Source organism: Myotis myotis, unplaced genomic scaffold (assembly GCF_014108235.1).
Source record: "Myotis myotis isolate mMyoMyo1 unplaced genomic scaffold, mMyoMyo1.p scaffold_m19_p_54, whole genome shotgun sequence".
NCBI classification, from domain to species: Eukaryota; Metazoa; Chordata; class Mammalia; order Chiroptera; family Vespertilionidae; genus Myotis; species Myotis myotis.
Genome location: NW_023416362.1, coordinates 214524 through 234118, shown reverse-complemented (window position 1 = coordinate 234118; position 19595 = coordinate 214524). Strand labels below are relative to the sequence as shown.

The 19595-nt window shown below is 61.5% G+C and overlaps 3 protein-coding genes across 16 annotated transcripts; 1 reads left to right on the top strand and 2 right to left on the bottom strand.

Moving 5' to 3' along the window:
- Window positions 1-221: 221 nt before the first annotated feature.
- Window positions 222-4800, bottom strand: LMF2 (lipase maturation factor 2). Of its 3 annotated transcripts, XM_036311359.1 has the most exons (14): window positions 4630-4798; window positions 3871-4124; window positions 3703-3731; window positions 3348-3565; window positions 3094-3272; window positions 2553-2694; window positions 2269-2403; window positions 2090-2195; window positions 1904-2000; window positions 1638-1820; window positions 1363-1531; window positions 1166-1277; window positions 989-1085; window positions 222-893 (listed from the first exon to the last, which is right to left on the bottom strand). In XM_036311359.1, the coding sequence occupies exons 1-14, from the start codon at window positions 4721-4723 to the stop codon at window positions 591-593; spliced, it is 2118 nt and encodes a 705-aa protein (XP_036167252.1). In that variant the 5' UTR covers window positions 4724-4798; the 3' UTR covers window positions 222-590. The 3 variants fall into 3 exon arrangements, with proteins under 3 accessions (XP_036167252.1, XP_036167253.1, XP_036167254.1); XM_036311360.1 differs by lacking the exons at window positions 1166-1277; window positions 1363-1531 and having other exon boundaries at window positions 4630-4800; XM_036311361.1 differs by lacking the exons at window positions 989-1085; window positions 1166-1277; window positions 1363-1531 and having other exon boundaries at window positions 4630-4800.
- A 142-nt stretch (window positions 4801-4942) lies between these two features.
- On the top strand, window positions 4943-17523 carry NCAPH2 (non-SMC condensin II complex subunit H2). 7 transcript variants are annotated; one of them, XM_036311273.1, is made up of 23 exons: window positions 5044-5177; window positions 5534-5623; window positions 5725-5802; window positions 9956-10057; window positions 12548-12733; window positions 13117-13172; window positions 13275-13356; window positions 13436-13504; window positions 13609-13688; window positions 13770-13897; window positions 14135-14215; window positions 14630-14745; window positions 15315-15386; window positions 15603-15669; window positions 15866-15973; window positions 16054-16107; window positions 16257-16327; window positions 16400-16493; window positions 16582-16653; window positions 16756-16811; window positions 16885-16986; window positions 17072-17221; window positions 17285-17523. In XM_036311273.1, the coding sequence occupies exons 4-23, from the start codon at window positions 9998-10000 to the stop codon at window positions 17423-17425; spliced, it is 1845 nt and encodes a 614-aa protein (XP_036167166.1). In that variant the 5' UTR covers window positions 5044-5177; window positions 5534-5623; window positions 5725-5802; window positions 9956-9997; the 3' UTR covers window positions 17426-17523. The 7 variants fall into 7 exon arrangements, with proteins under 7 accessions (XP_036167164.1, XP_036167165.1, XP_036167167.1 ...); XM_036311276.1 differs by lacking the exon at window positions 12548-12733; XM_036311271.1 differs by lacking the exons at window positions 5534-5623; window positions 5725-5802 and having other exon boundaries at window positions 4943-5177.
- LOC118657382 (protein SCO2 homolog, mitochondrial) lies at window positions 12350-19562 on the bottom strand. 6 transcript variants are annotated; one of them, XM_036311287.1, is made up of 3 exons: window positions 19423-19562; window positions 18781-18852; window positions 12350-18499 (listed from the first exon to the last, which is right to left on the bottom strand). In XM_036311287.1, exons 2-3 carry the CDS (start codon window positions 18792-18794, stop codon window positions 17683-17685), a joined length of 831 nt encoding a protein of 276 aa, XP_036167180.1. In that variant the 5' UTR covers window positions 18795-18852; window positions 19423-19562; the 3' UTR covers window positions 12350-17682. The 6 variants fall into 6 exon arrangements, with proteins under 6 accessions (XP_036167180.1, XP_036167183.1, XP_036167184.1 ...); XM_036311290.1 differs by having other exon boundaries at window positions 18781-18870; window positions 19423-19538; XM_036311291.1 differs by having other exon boundaries at window positions 19401-19505.
- Window positions 19563-19595: the final 33 nt, after the last annotated feature.

The window sequence follows — 19595 nt, the reverse complement described above, 5'->3', positions numbered from 1 at the left end:
ATGTGCAGACCTGACAGGTGGGCCAGGCTGTGCTGACTGAGGCTTGGAGCCCTGAGCGGTGCCAGACCAGGTCCTTGTGTCCATTTTACAGAGGGGAACACTGAGGAGGGCAGAGCAAAGACACCCAAGGAGCCAGGTCAGCAACAGCTGGACAGCAGCTGGGCTGTGCCCACAACAGAGGCCTGTCTGCAGGCCTCCCTGTGGGAAGGAGACAGCACGGGTCAAAGCATGAAGAACCTTTATTGGTTCATGAACCAAATGATGGGCTGGGCTGGCATCAGACTCGGGCCTCTGCAGACTTGGACCCCCAGTCCTGCACCACGTCCTGGGAAGGGCTCTGAGCTGGTCACACCCACCTCCGGGGCCACTGTCCAGGCCAGAGGGGGCCCTGGGAAGGGACGTGGTCGGCGCAGTCGGGGACAAGTGGACCCTTGAAGCAGCAGGGCAGCCAGAGCCTGCCCCTGGGCAGCACCTCAGTCTGCGTCTGCCAGGACCACTGGCGAAGGCACTGTGGCTGGGCCACGTCCAGCTTCAGAGGCCAGAGGTGTGGGGGATGCCGACCCTCCGGACGTGTGGCAGACGGAACACGGCTACTTTTTCCGCCGGGCAGTCTGGGAGCCACTGTTGCTGCTGTTGGGGGCTGGTGCAGCCTGGTCCGTGGCCGCTCCCGGGTCCTTCTTGGGTGCCGGCCTGTGCTTCTCCTCCCCGGGGGGAGGGGAGGCTCGGGAGGAACGGGGCCCCAGCAGAGCCTGCAGGACCCTGATGGCCCCCACCGCGAGGATGAGTCCCCAGAGCAGGGTGGGGGCCTCCAGGGGCGACAGCTGTTTCCGTACCCACTGGAGGGCCTGGGCAAGGGCGTTGCTGGAGCTGCGGGCCCGGCGTGGGCTCTTGTCCTGTGGGGGCAGGATTGAGGGGGGTCAGTAGGGGTCGTCCCTGGGGGTGGAGGTCATCCTTGTCAGCACCCCCAACTTGGCTAGCACCTTCCTACCTGGAGACCAAACTGCCTGAGTAGCGTGTCCAGTGTCGGGTCCCCCAGGGACACGGGGGGGAAGAATTCCTCCACCCACTGGCGTCGCCACCACTGGCTGAAACAGGACGGGGAGCTCAGGCGATGGGGAGCCCCGAGCCCCCAGCCCCCAGCCCCCGCCGGGTGCCCCAGCCTTACCCCTGCTCCCCGGGCTGTGAGAACCAGTACTTATAGCGCTGGGCTCGCACGTAGGTGGGGGGCTGCTGGTGGAAGGGGTACCTGGCCCCGTCGCTCTGGATGAGCCGGATCACTGCGGGGGAGCGGGCTCAGCTGGCTGCTCCCCCAGCCCTGCCCAGAAGCCCCCCAGCAAGCCCGACCCTCTGCTCCAGCCTCACCTGGCTCATTGCCCTGCAGCAGGCAGAGCACCAGGCTCGTGAACCACGGGCTGTGGGTGTGCGGGCCCAGGGCCGCGAACCACATCTGCCAATCGAGGCGCGGCTGGTGGGGCGCCACGAGGGGGGGCGGCCGGCTCACGTTCCCAGGCTTGTACATGAACTCAATCTCCTGTGCGCCACACCCAGCCAGGTTGGGAGAGCAGCTAGACCTGGTTTCCCCCCATCCCCCCCGCCAATCCCATCCCCCTTGGGCTCCCCGCCAGTGGAGTGCTCACCGTCCAGTGTTGCTTGTCATAGCTGCCCTCCAGCACCACCTCGGGCCGCCCACCCAGGCCGGTCATCCGTCGGAAGAGGCCGTAGGAGTTGGCCAGCTGCAGGTGCTCCACGGCGCCAAACAGGCGGTGGGCCCCAGTCCAGAGGCGCCCGTGGGTGGAGGGCTCCATGTAGGAGTATGGCACCTGGAGGCGGTGGGCGGAGGCTCAGTGCTGCTCCTCCCGCCCCGCCCGGCCCCTCCCCCGATCCCCTGTGAAGTGCTACCCACCAGGCTGACCAGGAACATGGCCACGGTGGCAGTGCCAAAGATGGACAGCTGGACTGCAGTCCAGAGCTTTCGTAGCGACCCTTGCACCTGGGTCCACCTGAGGGTCAGGGGCCAAGTGCAGTCAGCCCTGCTCTGCACAGCTATATAGCCCACGCCGCCCCCCTCCCCCCGCCCCCCTGCATTTACCTCCAGAGGGCGGCCAGCAGTTCCCAGGCGAGGGAGGCGCCCCCTAGCCACATGGTGGGTAGGGTCACCATCTTCAGCCACTGGGAAAACTGGTGGAAGGTGAAGGCTGTGGAAAGAAGGGGTGTGAGGACAGGAAGCCCAGTCCAGCCCCTGCCCCCGGGCACCCAGCTGGCACTCACTGGTTCTAGAGTGGATGGTGCGCTGCTCCCAGTCGACCTCCAGGCCAAAGTAGTGCACGGTGCCGAAGGCCAGCAGCCCACAGACGGCCAGTTCCAGCAACAGGGCCGGCAGGGCCAGCAGGGCCTTGGGCCAGGCTGCAGGGCAAGACAGTCCTGGCCAGCTGGGAACAGGGCGGAGGGTGGGCAGCCAGGAGGCTGGGGAGCTAGAGCAGAGGCCAGTGGGGACTGCTGGGGGAAGGAGACGTGGGTGAGGACGGCTGGCTGCTGGGACAGGTGACACTCACAGGCAGGTGTCTTCTTGCGACGGTTGTTGCCAGCCTCGGCTGCGAGGTGCCTGTCATCCAGCAGGGAGGTGGTGAGCACGAGGGTGAGCAGGTTGAAGAAGTTATAGTTCCCAGTGATGATAATCAGGACTTGCAGCAAGACCTGCAGGAGGGTCTGTGCTCAGAACTCCAACCAGCGCCCCCGTCTGGGCCCTTCAGAGCCTGCCCCCCACACCTAGGTCTCTCCTGCAGGCCTCCTTCCCCCTCTGCAGCGTCCCTGGCCTCTGTTCTGTCCCCTCTGCTCATATCGACCATGGCTCCCCAACACCACTTGGAGAAAACGCAAGTTCAGCACACCTCATGCCCCTGCCGACCTGAGCCCGACATCCTCCAGCGAGGCCGTGCTCTGCCCCACAGGCACACCTTCCTACCTAGAGCTAACCTGGCCTCTGCCACGAGACCTCCTGACTGCCGGCGGCAGCGACCCAGTCCCCAACAGGACGCCCGGGTGGTGCAGAAGGCCAATTCCCGCCTGTTTCCTGAGGGCGGGTGGCCCACTCACCTGGGAGTAGAAGGCAGCCAGGCGTAGGCGGCGAGCAGGGGCGAAGAACAGAGGGGGCACCGCGATCTCGATGAGGAAGGTGGCCACCACGCTGAGCCTGTGCAGCCAGACGGGCAGGTGGTGGGCGAACCAGGCAGCAGGCGTGGGCAGGCACTGCGTCTCGTAGTGGTAGGTGAGGGCTGCGGGGGACGGTGGGTGGTCAGGGCTGGGCAGCGGCCCCCGAGACTGCCCCGTGTGCAGGCGGGGACCCTCACCAGTGAGCCCCCACCACGTGGGGCAACGGCTGGTCAGCTTGACCACACCCGAGGCGAACATGAGGCGAAACAGCAGCCAGCGCACGAGCCAGAAGGGGAGGACTTCGTGGGGCGAGGCCCCTGCCATCCCACCCTGAGGGGGCTGCTTATGGTGGGAGGGCTGCCTCAGGGGGGCCACCAGCACCGCCAGGAAGCCAGTCTCCAGCAGCAGGGAATCCCTACAGGGAGAAGGAAGAGAACAGAGAGCCCCTCCCCATCAAGGCTGCTCCCCTCAGAGGGCCCTTCCCCCCAGGAGAGGCCCCCCATCCCGTCCCCCGCCCCCCAGCTTCCTGAAGCCCCACACCCAGTCACTCACCACTGGAAATAAAGAAACACCTGGCCCACCTGCAAGGAGAAGGGCTGTCAGGGAGCAGGGGGTGTATGTCTGGGGAGGCAGCGAGGGATGGGGGAGGGTGGATGGGGCTGAAGTCAGCTGGGAACCAGGTTCCCAGTGGTGAGGGGAGGGCAGGCAACCCCCACGTGCCTGGCAGGCGGACAGGTAGGCGGCCCAGAGCAGCAGGTAGACGAGGAGGTGGCGCAGCTGGCGCAGCAGCAGGGCGCCCAGGGCCAGCAGGGTGCCCAGCAGGGTCAGCAGCTCCAGGCCCTGTGCTGTGTCCAGCCCCAGGCGGGGCGCCTCCCACAGCAGCGTCGGGGTCTCCCACAGCTGCTGCCACGGCCCCTTGCCCTGGGGCCGCAGTGTCCGTCGGGCGGGCAGGATGCCCTCGGTGCCATACAGGCCTGTGGGAGGGCACAGTCCTGCGAGGGCGGACTCCCCCCGCCCCAGGGCCCGCGTGTCTGCCTCCCCAGGTCCCAACCCGCAGCCAGTCCTTCCCGACCCCCCCCAGGCCGGGACGCAGGCTCTCAGCCCACGTGTCAGAACCCGGTGACCGCTCCCCTCGCCAGGCCAGGCACCCGACCCCACGCGGGCTCCCCAGCCAGGGCCTCCCAGCGGGCAGGTCCCGTTCCCCTCTCCTCCAGGTGAGAGCCCGAGTCCTACCTACCCCACCAGGTCGGGCCCCACCTCGGGGCCCTGCTCCCCGACCCGGGTGGGAACCCGAGCCCTACGGGAAAGGACCATGGCAAGCCCCCCTACCCCCCCACTCTGCGGCCCGCAGGACACGAACGCAGCCCCCATCCCCGCATCCAGGCCTGGACTGCGCTCCCGCCCAGGACGGTAGGGTCTGCGGGGAGATGGGAGGACGCTGGGCGCAGGCGGGGGCTGTCCCGCGATCGGCGCCCTCACCCGGGATCTGCGTGTAGAGGGAGGCGAAGGCGAACAAGAAGACGGCAGCCACACCCTGGAGGAAAAGCTGCCGCGGGAGCCGGGAGCCCGCCATGTCCGCTACGCGGTCCGCTGGACGCGAGCCCGCGAGTCCACCCGGCGCCGCCCCGCCCGGCCCGCGGCAACTGCGAGTCCCCGCCCTGGCCCCGCCCCCTTCAATGTACGCCCCGCCCCCTAGCCTGCTCCGCCCCCAGCGCGCCGAGGCACTTCCGGCGCGTAGGTGGCGCAGCGCCCGGGGTCGCCTAGGCGCATGCGTCATAGGCGTGCGCCCGGCGCCGCGCGCTTCGCGCCGTCCTGGGCGGGAGCCGCAAAATGGCGCCAGAAGTGGTGGCGGGCTGAGGGCGCTGGCCCCCCTCGAAGCCAACCCCGCGGGCCCCGGGCCGCCCCAGCCGCTGCCGGGCATGGAGGACGTGGAGGCGCGCTTCGCCCACCTCCTGCAGCCCATCCGCGACCTCACCAAGAACTGGGAGGTGGACGTGGCGGCCCAGCTGGGAGAATATCTGGAGGAGGTGAGGGCGGCCGGGGGAGGCGCTGGGCGGGCGGGGCGCCGGGCCGGGGGCTCCGGGCGGTCCGCCCCCTCCGGGTCGGTGCATCCGGCGCTCTGGCCGCGCTGGGCCTCGGGCTCGGTGTTTTTTCCCGGCGCCGTCCCCGCCCCCATCGCTGCGAGGGGAGCCTGTCGTGACAGGTCGCTCGCTACCCGTGAGCGGGCTCCGCGATCGATGGAGCAGGTGGGACCGGCGTTGGTTCCGATGCAATGGGGTGTGTGTGCACGTTGGGTGTGTGAGAGCTCTGGGCCAGGATGGGAGAATTCCCTTCTGTTTTAAAATTTACCTTTAACGGTAACTGACATGCAATGTTGTCTTAGTGCCGGGAGCGCCGCAGCGCGAGGAGCTGTCCGCTCCGTTTCCGCCCTTGACTTTCGCTCTCACGTTTTGGGCTGCTCTCGTCTGGATCGGTAACGACCTCCATCCCGTCAAACCCCGGGCGCACGGGAAGGGCCGTCTGTGCGGCTCTGCAGCACCTGTTGGGTTGACCACGCCCTCCTTTTTGAAACAGGTTTCGGTGTCTCCTGTTCGTCCGATTTCAGTGCCCGCTTTTTCTTTCCTACCCAACCTTCCGTGCCTAGCGCCGCAGGTGCGTCCTGGGCCATCTCCTCACTCGTTTCCCCTCCACATTCTCATTTATTCCCAGGATCTCACATGTCACCTGGGATGCCGGGTAGGTGGCTTGGGGCGGGGACTCTCTAGGCCCCCTAGAGTCTAGGGCTTAGCGTGGACCTGTTGCAGTGTGATTGTCGGGTAAGCCACCCAAAAGGTTTGGGCATTGATGGGAGGTCCCACCTGGGAGCGTGCATTTGGGAGTCATTCGAAGGAGATATATTAAATGTGCAAATCCCAGTCTTCCTGATGTTGGCGAATGGCACCACTCTTCAACCGAAGGTGAGAGCCAAGAGCTCATCTAGTGAAACCCCACCCTCCACATCCAGCCCCCCACGAAGCCTGTGTGATCCCACCAGCATTTCACTTGAATTCCTCTCTCCTTTTTCTGTGGTCCAGGCCACCATCGGGCTCAGATTCATGCAAAACCTTCCTCCCTTCCTTCCTGGGCTCCGCACTGCTGCTTTGGCCCCGTCCAATCCATGCCCCCTCCAGCAGCAAGTGTGACTCTACAACTTGGGGGAGGCGGGAGCACTGCCCTGCCCAGCACCCCTCGTGGCTTTCCATTGCTCTCAGGGTAAACCCAGCTTCCTCCTCTGCATCTTCGCCTTCGTCCTGCTTATGTTCTTAGCCTTCAGTTGGGCTCTTCACCTGCTTTTTTGAGGCAGTCAGCCTGTAAGACCTGAGCTCGTTCTTGGCTGAGGGTATTTATATTTTCTGTTCCTACTGGGGTGCATTCTTCACCCAGTATGGTTGTGTGTGTGTTGTTGTTGTTGTTTTTTTATGACTAATTACTTAGCATCCTTTATGTCTCAGTTTAAATGTGAGCTGACTATCCCATCTAAAATAGTTCTCTCGATCATAGTACTTTAGAATGTTTATCACACTCTGGCCAGTGTGCTAAGTGGTTAGAGAATTGACCCATGCACGGAAGGGTCTTGGGTTCGATTCCCAGTCAAGGGCACATACCTGGGTTGCAGGTTCGATCCCCAGCCCTGTTTGGGGAATGTTTGGGAGGCAACCAGTCAATGTGTCTCTCTCATATCAATGTTTCTTTCTCCCCCTCCCCCTCCCTCCCTTCCAATCTTTCAAAAAAAAAAAAATCTCCCAGTTGGCGTGGCTCAGTGGTTGAGCATAAACCTATGAACCAGGAGGTTACAGTTCAATTCCTGGTCAGGGCATATGACCAGGATGCAGGGCTCGATCCCCAGTGTGGGGTGTGCAGGAGGTAGCTGATCAATGATTTTCATAATTGATGTTTCTATCTCTCTCCCTTTCCCTTCCTCTCAGAAATCAATAATAATTTAAAAAATCAATGGAAAAAATATCCTCAGGTGAGGATTAACAAAAAATAAAGAATAGACTGCGTATCATGAGCTATTAACTTCTTTATGGTCTATTGCCACCCTAAAATGTAAACTCTTCAAGGGCAGGGACCATGTTTATGCTCTTTTCCTTTTGCTTAGCAGAATGTCCAGCACTTAGTAGGTGCAGAATAAACGCTTGTTAAATGAACACTTGATATGTCAGTGGACCTCCGCTTGGACACACCCTGCTGAGAAAATGCCGAGAGCTGTGCTGGGTCGGGTGACTGTGGGTTCAGGTTTCGAGCAGGGTACTTGGAGATGCCTGATGAATCTGCTTCCTGCTCATGTCTGCTCTTCAAACCTTCTCTGCCCTGCCCCTCCCCTTGCTCCCACGTCCTGACTCTAGTTTTGTGTTGTTTCTTTTTCCACACAGCTACCAGAATGTTCTTTTTTCTTTTTAAACAGATTTTATTATGTAGCTATTTTCTTTCATCCACTTATTTATTCGTTGTTGTTGAGTGTCTATTGCAGGGGTGGGGAACGCTTTTTCTGCCAACGGCCATTTGGATGTTGATAACACCATTCCCAGGCCATACAAAATCATCAACTTAAACATTAGCCTGCTCTATTTGGTCAAACATTTAACTAACTCACCCCTCATGTCTTGGCAGGGCCAGACCCAATGATAAGGCCCCACGGCTGGACTTTCCACACCCTGGTCCATTGTATGCTCAGGACCTATTAAATCTTGAGGAAATAGTCCCCACTGCACTCTGTGGGAGCTGGGTCCTAGGTGTCAACACAGGAGTTGGAATGAGCATCACACATTTGGCACGTGCTCAGCCACCCCGTTTCATGTGCTTTATAAACGTATGAACTCACATAACCCTCCCGGGAGCCCTGCCCGTGCAGGTGCTGGTGTTAGTTCTCCAAAGAGGCTAGGTGACTGCACCACGTCCCAGCTGTCACCCTCCTCACCACTGTGGGCGCCTTTGTACAGTCACAGACCGGCGAGCGGTTTGAAAGAAAGGTCGCGGGTTCTATGGAGAGTTTGACTGGGGGACCTCACTTTGGGATGAGGAGTTGCTTAGTCATAGTGAGCTGAAGAAAGACCCAGGTTCAGGGAACAGTGTTCAGGTTCTGAGGTGGGAAGTAGGCCGTGTGAGTCCTGTGCAGCCAGCAGGGGAGGGCGGCCACTGGAGAGGGAAGCAGGTCAGTGTGGAGGGCTCTGCTTAGGATCTTGGGGTTTTCCCTAAGAGTGGGTACAGCGACGTAGTCTAGCTGATGTTTCAGACGAGCCCTGGCTGATGTGAGAGGAGACTGGAGGGAAGGGCTGGAAGAACGGGGCCACCGTGGACAGGAACCGACAGGCCAGGGTGGAGCTGGGAGCTGGGCATGGGGTGAAGGGGGAGGTGAGAACAGGGTGGGAGCTAAGGCCCTGGGATACTGGGGAGGTGGTTTGGGGAGGGACTCTCTAGGGCTTAGCGTGGACCTGTCTCAGTGTGGCTTTCGGGTAAGCCACCCAAAAGGGTTGGGCATAGATGGGAGGTCCCACCTGGGAGTCGTTAGAAGGAGAATGGAGAGTGAGGTCCTGGGAGTGGGTGCCCAGCTGGGGCTAGAGTATCACCGAAGAGAAGGGCCACCTTTGCTGCTCAGGGTCTGGGTGGCCCTGCCGCCCTCTCCACGTTCCCTTTCTTCAGGCACAACGTCTGTTCGCTCTGTCCTGCTCCTGCTTCCTCTCCCTCCCCCCTCCCCGCCGACCTGAACAACACGCTCCCTCTTTCCTTCCGGAGTGAGGAGCAGCCGCCTTGCGCTGGTGGAGTCCTCCCAGACCCCCCTTCTTGGCACCACCACTGGCCTAATGTCTTCCTCACCCCCCAGCACGCCCTACGCTTTGGATATGATCACCTAAGACTCATTTTCCCAAATACATGCACCCTGTCAGCAAACTGCCTTTGTGTGGCGGCTGCTCTTCCCGAAAAGCCATTTCCTTCACCTGGGAAAGTGGGCCACACGGCTTAGCCGACGCCACCACTTTGCAGGTATCTCCACCGAGCATTTATTGGGCACCGGCATCAAGCGCTGCGCTGGAGGCTGGAATTGCCCGGATGCTGCTCGCTGTGCACTGAGGGAGGAGAGACTCGGGCGTGGCCAGACCTCCCTCAGGTGGCAGGAAGCCCGAGGGAGACTGCAGAAGAGTTTGGGCCAGGCTGGGGTGGGCATTCCTGGCACAGAGCTGGACGGGCATGTAAGGGCTTCGAAGAGCTGTTGGCTGGGACTGCAGGAGGGGCCAGGCTGGGGGGAGTCTCGATGGAGATACCTGCTAGGCAGCTACAAACGCACCTGAACTTAGGAGAGGGCGCTGCTCTGCACGGGTTTGGGAGTTGTTGGCATGTGGTTGATAGGAGCTGGGGTTCAGGGGTCACAGAAGAAGGAGGAGGACTCACTGGGAAGTGTTTCCTGAGTTTTCTGCTCAAAGGATTGGTGTTTCAACTCTGTCTTCCCCACCCCTGAAGGCCCCTTCCTCTCTCGGGGTGCGGGGTCTTTCTGCCGGCCTGTCTGAGTCAGCCCTGACTTGGATGGAGCACCTTCAGGGAGCTGTGTGCAGCACTGGCTGTGTGGTTGGGGTCTCCCTCTTCCAAATACCAGGCTCAGAGGTCACAGGAAGTGGGGGAAAGCACAGAGACCCTCCCAAAGCAGCAGACAAGTGAGCCCCAAGCAAAGCCAGAGCTGTCAGTCTGAGGGCCAGGGTGGGGCGGTGGGTGGGCTCCTGCGGGAGGTGCACGCGCTCGGCTTCCCCCAGAACCGGTTTGTGTCTTGCAGCTGGACCAGATCTGCATTTCTTTTGACGAAGGCAAAACCACAATGAACTTTGTGGAGGCAGCGCTGCTGATCCAGGGCTCCGCCTGTGTCTACAGTAAGAAGGTGGGTATCCCTGGCCACGGGCCTGGGTGTTTCAGGGGCTAGCAGGACCGAGGTCGTGTGTGCTGCGGGGCAGGTGGCTGGCTCACTCCGTCTCCGACCTGCCTTGCTAGCCCCCTGTCTCCTTCCCGGATTCCTCGCCATCTCAACACTGAACAAGAGCTTGGATTTAAACTTGCAGAGCCTGCTTCTAAACATCCTGCAACGTCCAGGAGAGCCCCACGCTGCAGAGAATCATCCAGCCCACATGTGTGCTCCCCAGGCTGAGAGTGTGTTGTAGAGAGAGGGAACGCAGAAGGGAGGGAGCACCGTGGGGAACCAGTGTTCAGGGAGTGTCCTCAAGGGGGAAGTCAGAGATGGTGATCGAGAAAATGTCTTGGCCAGGAAGTCAGAGCAGTAGACAATGTCCAGAGGGAAGAAAAATGGCCAAAAATGTTGAGTTCAGTGAACTGGACCCATAACCTAAAGACTTCCAAGTACCTTCTGGGTCTGCAGGTCACGGGGATTTAGTGAGAGGAGGGCTGGACCACTGGCAGAAGGAAATAGAGGCACGAGAAAGTGCTCCAGGTCAGTGTGGACGTCTCTTGAGAAATTTTATTGAAAAGGGGAGGAAAGAGACGAGGGAGTAACTAAAGCGTGGTTGTTAACCGAGACCACTATCCCAGCCGTTCCCAGTGGCTGGGCCTTACCCAGGCTGAATACATTGGAACGGGGGAGGTGCAGGCACCAGGATTTCTTAAAACATCCTCTCTGACAGTGGGGATTGGGAACCATGGTGCTAACCCGTAGAAGGGCAGCTGGGGAAGTGGTGGTGGAGGGAGGGGGGAGGGAGGAGGGAGGAGGGAGGAGGGAGGAGAATAGATGAACAGAATCCCAGAAGAAGTGAGAGTGGGTCAGGGATGGCTATGCCTCATCCCTGGTGACTGGAGGGATATGTAAACATGGATGCAGAGAAGTTGGATGCAGGGATTTGGGGAGTTGATGCCGAAGGCCCCAATTTCCGTAACGGAGGCTCTAAGTTAGGTACTGAGAGTCAGCTACTGGATAGGACATTTGGAGAGTGCAATTTGGCAAGCTTTAAATGTATTTGCTGAGGGGAATGCAAAACAAAAGGTGAATGGAAAGCATGGTCTAATAGAGATGGAATTTACCTGCTGGGCACCTCCCCAGGGGGCTTAGGGTCCCCGGGGCTGGGCTGGGGGTGGGGGCTGCAAGTGGGCCATGGTGCTGATCCAGCGTTGGGAGTTTAGGGGTGGGAGGTAGGAGTTAGAAGAGCTGTGAGGAGCTGAGTTCCAGGGTCCACAGCAGACAGAAGGGATAGGAATCTGCTTGTGGTTGGCTGGCACGGGGTGTGGTGGATGTGCCTCTGGGCATTGCAGAGCTTTAAGACAGTCTAAGATTTTATTGATTTTGTCCTAGATAATCCCATTGAACCAAGTTCCTTTTTCCTGTGTTTATCCTAAGAAGGAATGTCTGCAACTGACTTGGAAGGCACCAGTACAAGGGGACGGATAGGCAGGTAGATGGGCAGATCCGTGATGAGGCAGGAACGGAGGTGTCGCCTGCAGTGAAGCCGAGGGGTGGGGCTTGGGCTCTGGAGTCGGCCCAGCGGGCTTTGGGAATGGTCTGGATCTGTGGTCAGGTGGGGACCCCTGGCTGCAGGTGGCTCCTGACCCCTTCAGCTGTGACTAGCATGGCTAAGGAAGTTGAATCTTGAGTTTTATTAACTGTTAATTCATATAAGTTGCTATAGCCACCTGTGGCTGGTGGCCGCTGTATTCGATAGCACAGCACTAGGCTCACAGGCGCCGGGAGCCAGTGCTGCCTGGGCCCAGCACTGCGCCAGGTCACTGTGTTTCTGAGTCTGAGTTTACTCTCTCTCTCTTTAATGTTTTAATTTTAATTTTATTTTGAGAGCACATTTATTAAAGCTGGGGGCAGTGGAACAAGGAAGGGCTTAGGACAGAAGCAGCAACAGGAGAGCCAAGGTGGGGCTGCTGGGGCCACTGAGGAGCAAAAAGTCACAGTGAAGGAGGTGGCCTAGGGGGGCTGCTGTCAGCTCACTGGCGGCCAGAGAAAAGGGGGCCTTGGAGACAGGTATGGGGTGAGCCCGGGAAGAGCTGCCGCTGCTGCCCACTGCTGCCCTGGCGGCAAGCCTCGTGGGGTCTCTGAGGATTTAGGAGAGGCATGCATGTGGGGGAGGGAGAGTGCGCCCTGAGTTTATTCTCTGATAAAGTAAGGATGGTAGTGGCACCTGATTCAGACAGGTTACGTGAGATGAAGCGTGAAGCAAGGTTCTGTGTGTGTGGCACACACTTAGGAAAGTTAATGTTTATTATTCCTAATAAATGGGGTCTCTTGCTCACGACGGTGTCAGTGTCCAGTGCATGAGAGAAAAGGCCCCCCAGCAGAGGGTTCGCCCAGAGTAGTGGCCAGCAAATCATTAGTCAACAGAGCCAAATATCAACAGCACTTCAAAATATACTCGCCCAGGCTGAAAACCGACTTCTGCGCATGGGCCACGAAGTTTCAGTCGCACATGCGCCCACACGTGGTATTTTGTGGAAGAGCCACACTCAAGGGGCCAAAGAGCCGCATGTGGCTCGCGAGCAGCGCTGCAGTTTGCCGATCACCGGCCCAGAGGAAGTGGCCCAGAGGCAGCATGCGCGCCCCCTGGTGGTGCGTTGTGGTCAGCATCTCCAAATCTCCACCCTCACCCTAAGGGTGGGGCCCCCTGGGTTGTGGCTGGAGTGGTGTCAGGTGCCAGAGACTCGTGGAGCCGGGAGGTGGGAGGTGGGCTGAGGCCACGGAGGGAATGGACCGCCCGCAGGCCGGTGTGCACAGAGGCGCATGGCGGGATGCACAGCCTTGAGAGGGGGAGGGGGCTCATGAGGCTGTCAGAGCAGTTCTGTTCAACTGGAGAAGTGCTCTTGATGGCCACACTGGCAGGACTTGTGCCGGAGGTTTGGGAGGGGATAGCCGGCTTCTCTGTGCACGATGTCTGCCCTGGGTATGTGGGTGGGCTCCTGTCTGCGTCCTCACCTCCTGCTTCCGGCCTCCAGGTTGAATACCTCTACTCGCTGGTCTACCAGGCCCTCGATTTCATCTCTGGCAAGAGGTGAGTCCTGGAGGCGCGAGCCAGGAGGTGGAGGCCCGTGTGCCCTGCGTGTGGCTGGGAAGCCCCTGCAGCCTCCAAACTCCCATGTGTTGATTCTCCCAGGAGGGCCCGGCAGCTCGCGGCGCAGGAAGACGGGGCCAGCAGGGACGCCAGCTCCAGGGCCTCCCAGCGGGTGGAGGATGAGGTGAGGTTTCCTGGGTGCCTGGCTGCTGCCCGCTGGGTGCCTGCTGGGTGCTGCTGCTGAGCTCACTGTCTCCTCACAGTTCCTGTCGCTGGACGACCTGCCCGACACCCGTGCTAATGTGGACCTGAGGAATGAGCAGGCCCCCTGTGTGAGTGCCCTCCCCGTAGGTGGGGTGAGCGTAGCTGATGGGCTGCTTGTACAGTGAGCATCCCTTCTCGTTCCCACGCTCACCCCCTCTCGGCCCCTGTGCAGGAGGTCGCCATCGTCCCCCTCCTGCCCATGGCCCTGGTAGCCCTGGATGAGATGGACAAGAACAGCCACCCCTTGTACAGGTTCGGGCCGGGCCTGGGCCTGGTGGGGGAGGGCGGCTGCTGGGGATGGTCTCTGCAGAGGCGGTGTTTTTGCCAGCACAGCTGTCAGGGGGAGGTCCTGGCCAGTCGGAAGGATTTTAGGATGAACACGTGCACCCCTCACCCCCGAGGAGCCTTCATGTTGGAGCCAGTGGGCTTATCCCCCAGGGAGACTCTGCTGCCCAGGACGGGTGAGGGCGCGGGTGTGGGCCTAGGTGTGGGTCTGGGGCTCCTTACTGGGCATCCTCCCTCCCCAGTCACCTGCCCCACAGGCCGGCCGGCTGGAGCTGGTCCCTCTGCTCCCCCGTCTGCCCACAGCTGCTCAGTGCAGGGCCCTGCTCTCCCTCCCCAGCCCTGGCTCTTGAGTCCCTGGGAGAGTTGGGGGGAGGCGGGGGCTGGGCTGACCTGTCTCACGCCATCTCTCTCAGCTGGATGCACTGAGGAGCAGCCAATGGAAGTCTCTATGATCAGGAGTCCGGTCCCTGTGCCCGGCATCTCCCAGGAGTCAGGTGAGAAGAGGTCATCCTGGTGGACCGACTAGTGGGGGTGGGGACAGGACTCTGTGCTCAACGGACCCAGCCTGCTCACCCCTCTATGCCTGTGCTGGGGAGGCATGGGAGCCATGAGACCTTGGAGCTGCCCTTGTGCCCAGGCCTCGTTCCCCACTCAGCCCACTGCCCTGTTTGCCCATTCCTCTGGGCAGGCACAGAGGCAACGTTTGAGAGGAAAGTAGCTCAGAAGTAGAATGAAACCAACGGCACAGCAGCACGTCGAGAGTGTGAGACGCCGTGCTCCAGTCTCTGGGTCTAATGAATGAAGAAGCTGAGACGGGGGAGGGCCGCTCCGGCCCAGAGGGCAGCCCTCACCTGCTGTCTGGGCTGCGGGCTCCTCGGGGTTGACGGGTCTCTTGCTCCTCTGCCCAGGCACGTCTCCAGAAGGCCCGATGCCCGCAGGTGGGGATGAGGATGAGGATGCAGAGGGGGTGGCAGAGCTCCCTGAGGTCCCCCTGGAGCCCCAGGAGTCCAGGAGCCCACAGCAGGTGGGGCACACACTGAGGCCTGCAAAGCCTGAGTCGTCCATCGGGCAAGCCCTGGGTTTGGGCAGCCCCACGTGTCCTAAGCCAGCTCTTGGGCAGCAGCTTCCTTCCCCTTGCCTCACCCTGCAGAGCAGCTGCTGCTCCTCAGGGCTGGCTGAGCCTGTGGTGCCCCTGTAGCCACAGATGGCAGCTGGTCTCTGGAGCTGCCTCCCGAGGGCAGGCTGGCAGGAAGGGGGACCTTGGAGGCCTTTGCCGTCCCCTCAGCCCCGAAGGGTGGGCTCTGTGCTCCGGCCCTAGAGCGAAGACGTCCTTTTTTCTTTACAACGCGAACTTCACACAGGAAGCATGTTAGTGTTCATTTTGGCTGGTAGCTCCGTGGATATTACCATGTTATTCTGTTTTGTTTTTCCTCGTGACCACTAGCTCACTAGTTTGTGTTCTCTGGAGTTTTCCTAGCAGTGTTACTTTTAGCCCTTGAACTATTTGAAATTCCTGCTCAAATACTCTGGTTCCTGGAGAGTATTTGTCCCCAGAGCACAGGAGGGGACATCCCTGAGGCCATTTCTTTGCAGAGCACTGCCCAGCCCAGGAGGTTTGAGCTGAGGGAGAGGCGGGAGGCCCTGGAGCCTGTGTCCCAGCTGAAGGTGAGATGGTGGGGCCCCGACCAGAGCCCAGGGAGGGTGTGTGCCTGAGGCCCCACCACCCACGTCTTCACTCCCACCTGACTGAGGCCCTTCCACCCTTGGATCCTGGATTCCGCGTGGCCAGTGTCCCCTGGCCGTCATTGCCCTCAGTGCTGGCCTTGGGGGAAGGGTGTGTGTCCCCCACTCTCCCTGAGTCTACTTATTCTCCGTGCTTAGGAGACCCCAGACCCCTGGCAGAGCCTGGACCCCTTCAGCTCCCTGGACTCTAAGCCCTTCAAGAAAGGTAATTGGGTGGAGGGACAGCTGTACCCACTGTCTGTGGCTGGGTTCATGGGGGTACAGGTGGTGGGTGGGGCGTGCCCTGTACCCACGGAGAGCCTGGTGGGGCTGTGCTCCCTCGTGTGATGGCTCTCAGGGGTGTTGGTGATCTTCCCCGGGGCCTGCAGTGGTGCCTGAGACACAGTCCATTTGCCCCCCAGGTAAACCCTACTCCGTGCCCGCCTGCGTGGAGGAAGTTCCGGGACAGAAGCGCAAGAGGAAGGGGGCCGCCAAGCTGCAGGACTTCCACCAGTGGTACCTGGCCACCTGTGAGTGGGTGTGTGGGACTGGGCCAGGCCAGGGCAGGAGGGGACTTGGTCTGGCTCCTGACAACCCAGTTCTCTTGTAGATGCTGACCATGCTGATAGCAGGAGGCTCCGGAAAAAGGGCCCGTCCTTTGCAGGTGTGACTGGGGCCCTGTGTGCTCCTCTGAGGGATAATGGCACCATGCTCTGCCCTCCTCCCCTCCGCCTGGGGATGCCCAAGGCCCTAGGTGGACCAGGGTGGTCTAGGCAAGATGCGGGCACCCCCTCACGAGGCTTTTATGTGTAGACATGGAGGTTCTGTACTGGAAACACGTGAGGGAGCAGCTGGAGACCCTCCGGAAACTGCAGAGGAGGGAGGCAAGTACTGGCCACTGGCCTCACAGCCCCGGGTGGTGGGAGACAGCAGTGGCTCACAGATTCTCTGCACAGGCAGCTAAGCGGTGGCTGCCGAGGGCCGAGGAGGGGTTGTGGCCTCTGGAGGAGGACCGCCTGGAGGACTCCCTGGAGGAGCTGGGGGCAGCAGGTGGGTGCTCACAGGGTGGCGGGAGGAAGAGGGCTCAGGACAGGCTGCCTGCTGACCTGCCTCCTGCTGGTTCCACCCCACCTCCCAGCAGATGACTTTTTAGAGCCTGAAGAGTACGCAGAGCCTGACGGGGCAAAGCCTGAGGACGCTGCAGACCTGGGTAGGTCTAGGAGTGGGCTGCTGGCCAGGCCCTCATGAGGGTGCTCCTCAAGGGTGAAGGGAGGGAGGGTGTGGCCCACACCTCCACTGCCCTCCTTTCCAGAAGCAGAGGCCATGCCGGCATCCCTGAGCTACGAGGAGCTGGTCCGGAGGAACGTGGTAGGCCCTGGTTGGAGGGGGGGGGAGCCGGGTGATGGCTCTGACAGAGGCAGCAGCTCCCGTCCTCTCCTAGGAGCTCTTCATCACCACGTCTCAGAAGTTCGTTCAGGAGACGGAGCTGAGCCAGCGTGTCAGGGACTGGGAGGACAGCATCCAGCCCCTGCTCCAGGAGCAGGTAAGAGGGCTGGGCCGGCTTCTGCTCGGGCATGGAGCCCGATGCTTGCAGGGTTTGACCAGGACCTTGCTCTTCCCTCTTGCAGGAGCAGCACGTGCCCTTTGACATCCACCTGTATGGGGACCAGATGGTCTCAAGGTTCAGTCAGCTCAACCAGTGGTGTCCCTTTGCGAAGCTGGTGGCGGGCCAGCCTGCCTTCGAGGTGTGCCGCGCCATGCTGGCCTCTCTGCAACTGGTGAGTGGCCCTGGGCCTGGGAGGGGAGTGGTCCCTGGCTCTGCTGACACCCTGTCCTTACAGGCCAATGACCACACGGTAGAGATCACCCAGCAGCCAGGGCTGGAGGCGGCTGTGGACACCATGACCCTAAGACTGCTCACGCACCAGCGGGCCCACAAGCGCTTCCAGACCTACACCGCCCCCTCCATGGCTCAGCCCTGAGTGGGCAGCCCTGTTCCCCATGATGTTGGGCACACATCTGCTCACTTCACACCTGCTTCCTGGCTGGCCCAGCCTAATAAAGTGGTGTTGCCACTCCACCCATCCCTTTAAAAGGCTCCTGTGTAGAGAAGATAGCTGCCCATCTCCAGCATCCAGCCCACAGCCAGGTGCTGGGCTCCTCTCGTCCGTGGCCTCCCAGGGCAGCTGGTATGGCTCAGACACACACGCAGCTCCACCACACCCTTTAATGACCCAGGTCAGTGCAGGACGCTGCGGAAGGCAGCCATGTGGCGCTGCACACTGTCTGCAATCTGCTCGGCCGACCTGGCCCGGCCATAGTAGTCTGTGAAGAGGCCGTCGGGGTTGAGCAGGTAGATGGCGATGGAGTGGTCCACAATGTAGTCCTGGTCCGCGTCCTTAGGGCCGGCACTGTAGTACACACGGTAGCTGCGGCTGACCTGGGCAACCTGCTCAGCCGAGCCGGTCAGGCCCAGTAGCCGCGGATGGAAGTCCTGCACGTAGCGGGCCATGGCAGCAACATCGTCCCGCGCGGGGTCCACAGTGATGAAGATGGGCTGCACCAGGGGCAGGCCGGGCTGGGCCTCCAGCTGCCGCACCACCTGCACCAGCTTCTCCAGTTCGTCAGGGCAGATGTCGGGACAGTGAGTGAAGCCAAAGTACAACAGCACCCACTGGCCTCGGAAGTCGGCTTTGCAGCGAGCCTGGCCCTGGTGGTCCAGCAGGCTAAAGTCTCCCTGGCCCACGGAGGCCTGGCGCAGGGCCTCTGTCCGCCGCTGCTGCTGCTGCCGCTCCTTCTCAGCCCTCATGGCCAGCCAGGCCCCACCCAGCCCCACCCCAAATAAGGCTGTGATCAGCAGCCTAGTTCGCAGCCCAGGGCCCCGGGGCTGGCCCTGCCTGCCTGTCTCTGCAGGGCCCTGCCTTGACAAGAGCCGGCACCTCACATGGAGGGCCTCGCCTCCAGGAGTCTTCAGGAGGGAGGAGGCCTTGAGCTGAGAGAGCCCGTGCTGAGCCCTGGGCAGCTGAGCCAGCAGCAGCAGCACAGGCCTGATGCTCCTGGAAGAGGGCAAACATGTCAGGAGCCGGAAGGTGCCTTGGCCTCCTGGGTCACCTCCCATCACTGGGGAAATGGGTCTCCACCTGGGGGACCAAGCTGTCCCAAATGGCCACCCAGTGCTCCGCTGAGCTCAGAACCATCTCACCTCTAAAGGCAGAAGCTCCAAGCTTAGGTGTCATCAGAAGTCCAGCCTGTCACTGCTGTCCTTCAGGCGAGTGCCTCGTTCTGCCTCCTCCCTCCCTGGCCCCGGCCCCGCAGCTACAGACAGGGCAGCACTCACCTGTGTTTCAGCATCGGAGCCGCCTGAGATCACTCCGCGTGCACAGCTGCCTGGGTTCCTGAGCACGTGTATCTGTTTGCAATGAGCCCCCTTTTCAGAAAGGAGGCCGGTGAGTCTGGCTTCAACCCTCAAAGGCAGACTCGGCAGACCACCCCTTCCCCGCCTACAGCAGAACCTGGGCCACGCCCTGGCTGGCCCACCCGCTTGGAGAAAAGGTTTCCACCTGCCACAAGTCTCACCCGCTTCACATCCGGGTTCCCGACAACTCCGGCGGCCGAGCCTTTCTACAGGGGCTCCTGGAGGGGTGTCGGCGGGGGTCTGAGGACCCCTCACCTGCTCAGCTGCTGCTGAGGGGCCTCCGAGGACTAACCGCTTGGCTTCCACCCTCCCTCGATTCCTGGGCTTGGGTGACCTTGGGCGCGTCCCTTAGCCTCTGTACCCGCCTCCTTTACCAAATGGGCTCTGAGCGCTGCACGAGATGTGCCTGGCAGGCGGCGGCCACTGCGGAGACTCCCTGAGCCTCCAGGCGCCCTCCACGCACGCGCAAAGCTGGACCTGCCGCAGGCCACGCGCAGAGCACACCGCAGGCGCCTGCCCGCCCGCCCCTCCAAACCTCGCACCCAGTCTTCCTGGGGTCCGCACCTCGGGCGATTCGCGCTGGGATGTCGGACGCCCCGCCCTGCTCTCAGGGCCCTCTGCCGGGTCGCCACGCTGGATTCCACTGCGCACGCGTCAACGCGTCGCGCACGCGCGTCCGGATGGCAGCCGGAAGTGCGCGCAGGAGGTGGGGCGGCCCCCCCACCAAAGGTCACGTG

Excerpts from the sequence above, each read along its gene's own strand:
- LMF2 (XM_036311359.1), bottom strand. The coding sequence starts at position 4,723 with ATGGCGGGCTCCCGGCTCCCGCGGCAGCTTTTCCTCCAGGGTGTGGCT. Across the intron at positions 1,086-1,165 it reads TCACAGCCCGGGGAGCAGGG|CCAGTGGTGGCGACGCCAGT; the intron begins GTAAGGCTGGGG and ends GTCCTGTTTCAG. Across the intron at positions 894-988 it reads TCAGGCAGTTTGGTCTCCAG|GACAAGAGCCCACGCCGGGC; the intron begins GTAGGAAGGTGC and ends CTGCCCCCACAG.
- NCAPH2 (XM_036311271.1), top strand. The coding sequence starts at position 5,070 with ATGGAGGACGTGGAGGCGCGCTTCGCCCACCTCCTGCAGCCCATCCGC. Across the intron at positions 5,178-9,955 it reads TGGGAGAATATCTGGAGGAG|CTGGACCAGATCTGCATTTC; the intron begins GTGAGGGCGGCC and ends TGTGTCTTGCAG. Across the intron at positions 15,974-16,053 it reads CCAGTGGTACCTGGCCACCT|ATGCTGACCATGCTGATAGC; the intron begins GTGAGTGGGTGT and ends GTTCTCTTGTAG.
- LOC118657382 (XM_036311285.1), bottom strand. The coding sequence starts at position 18,561 with ATGGGAGGTGACCCAGGAGGCCAAGGCACCTTCCGGCTCCTGACATGT.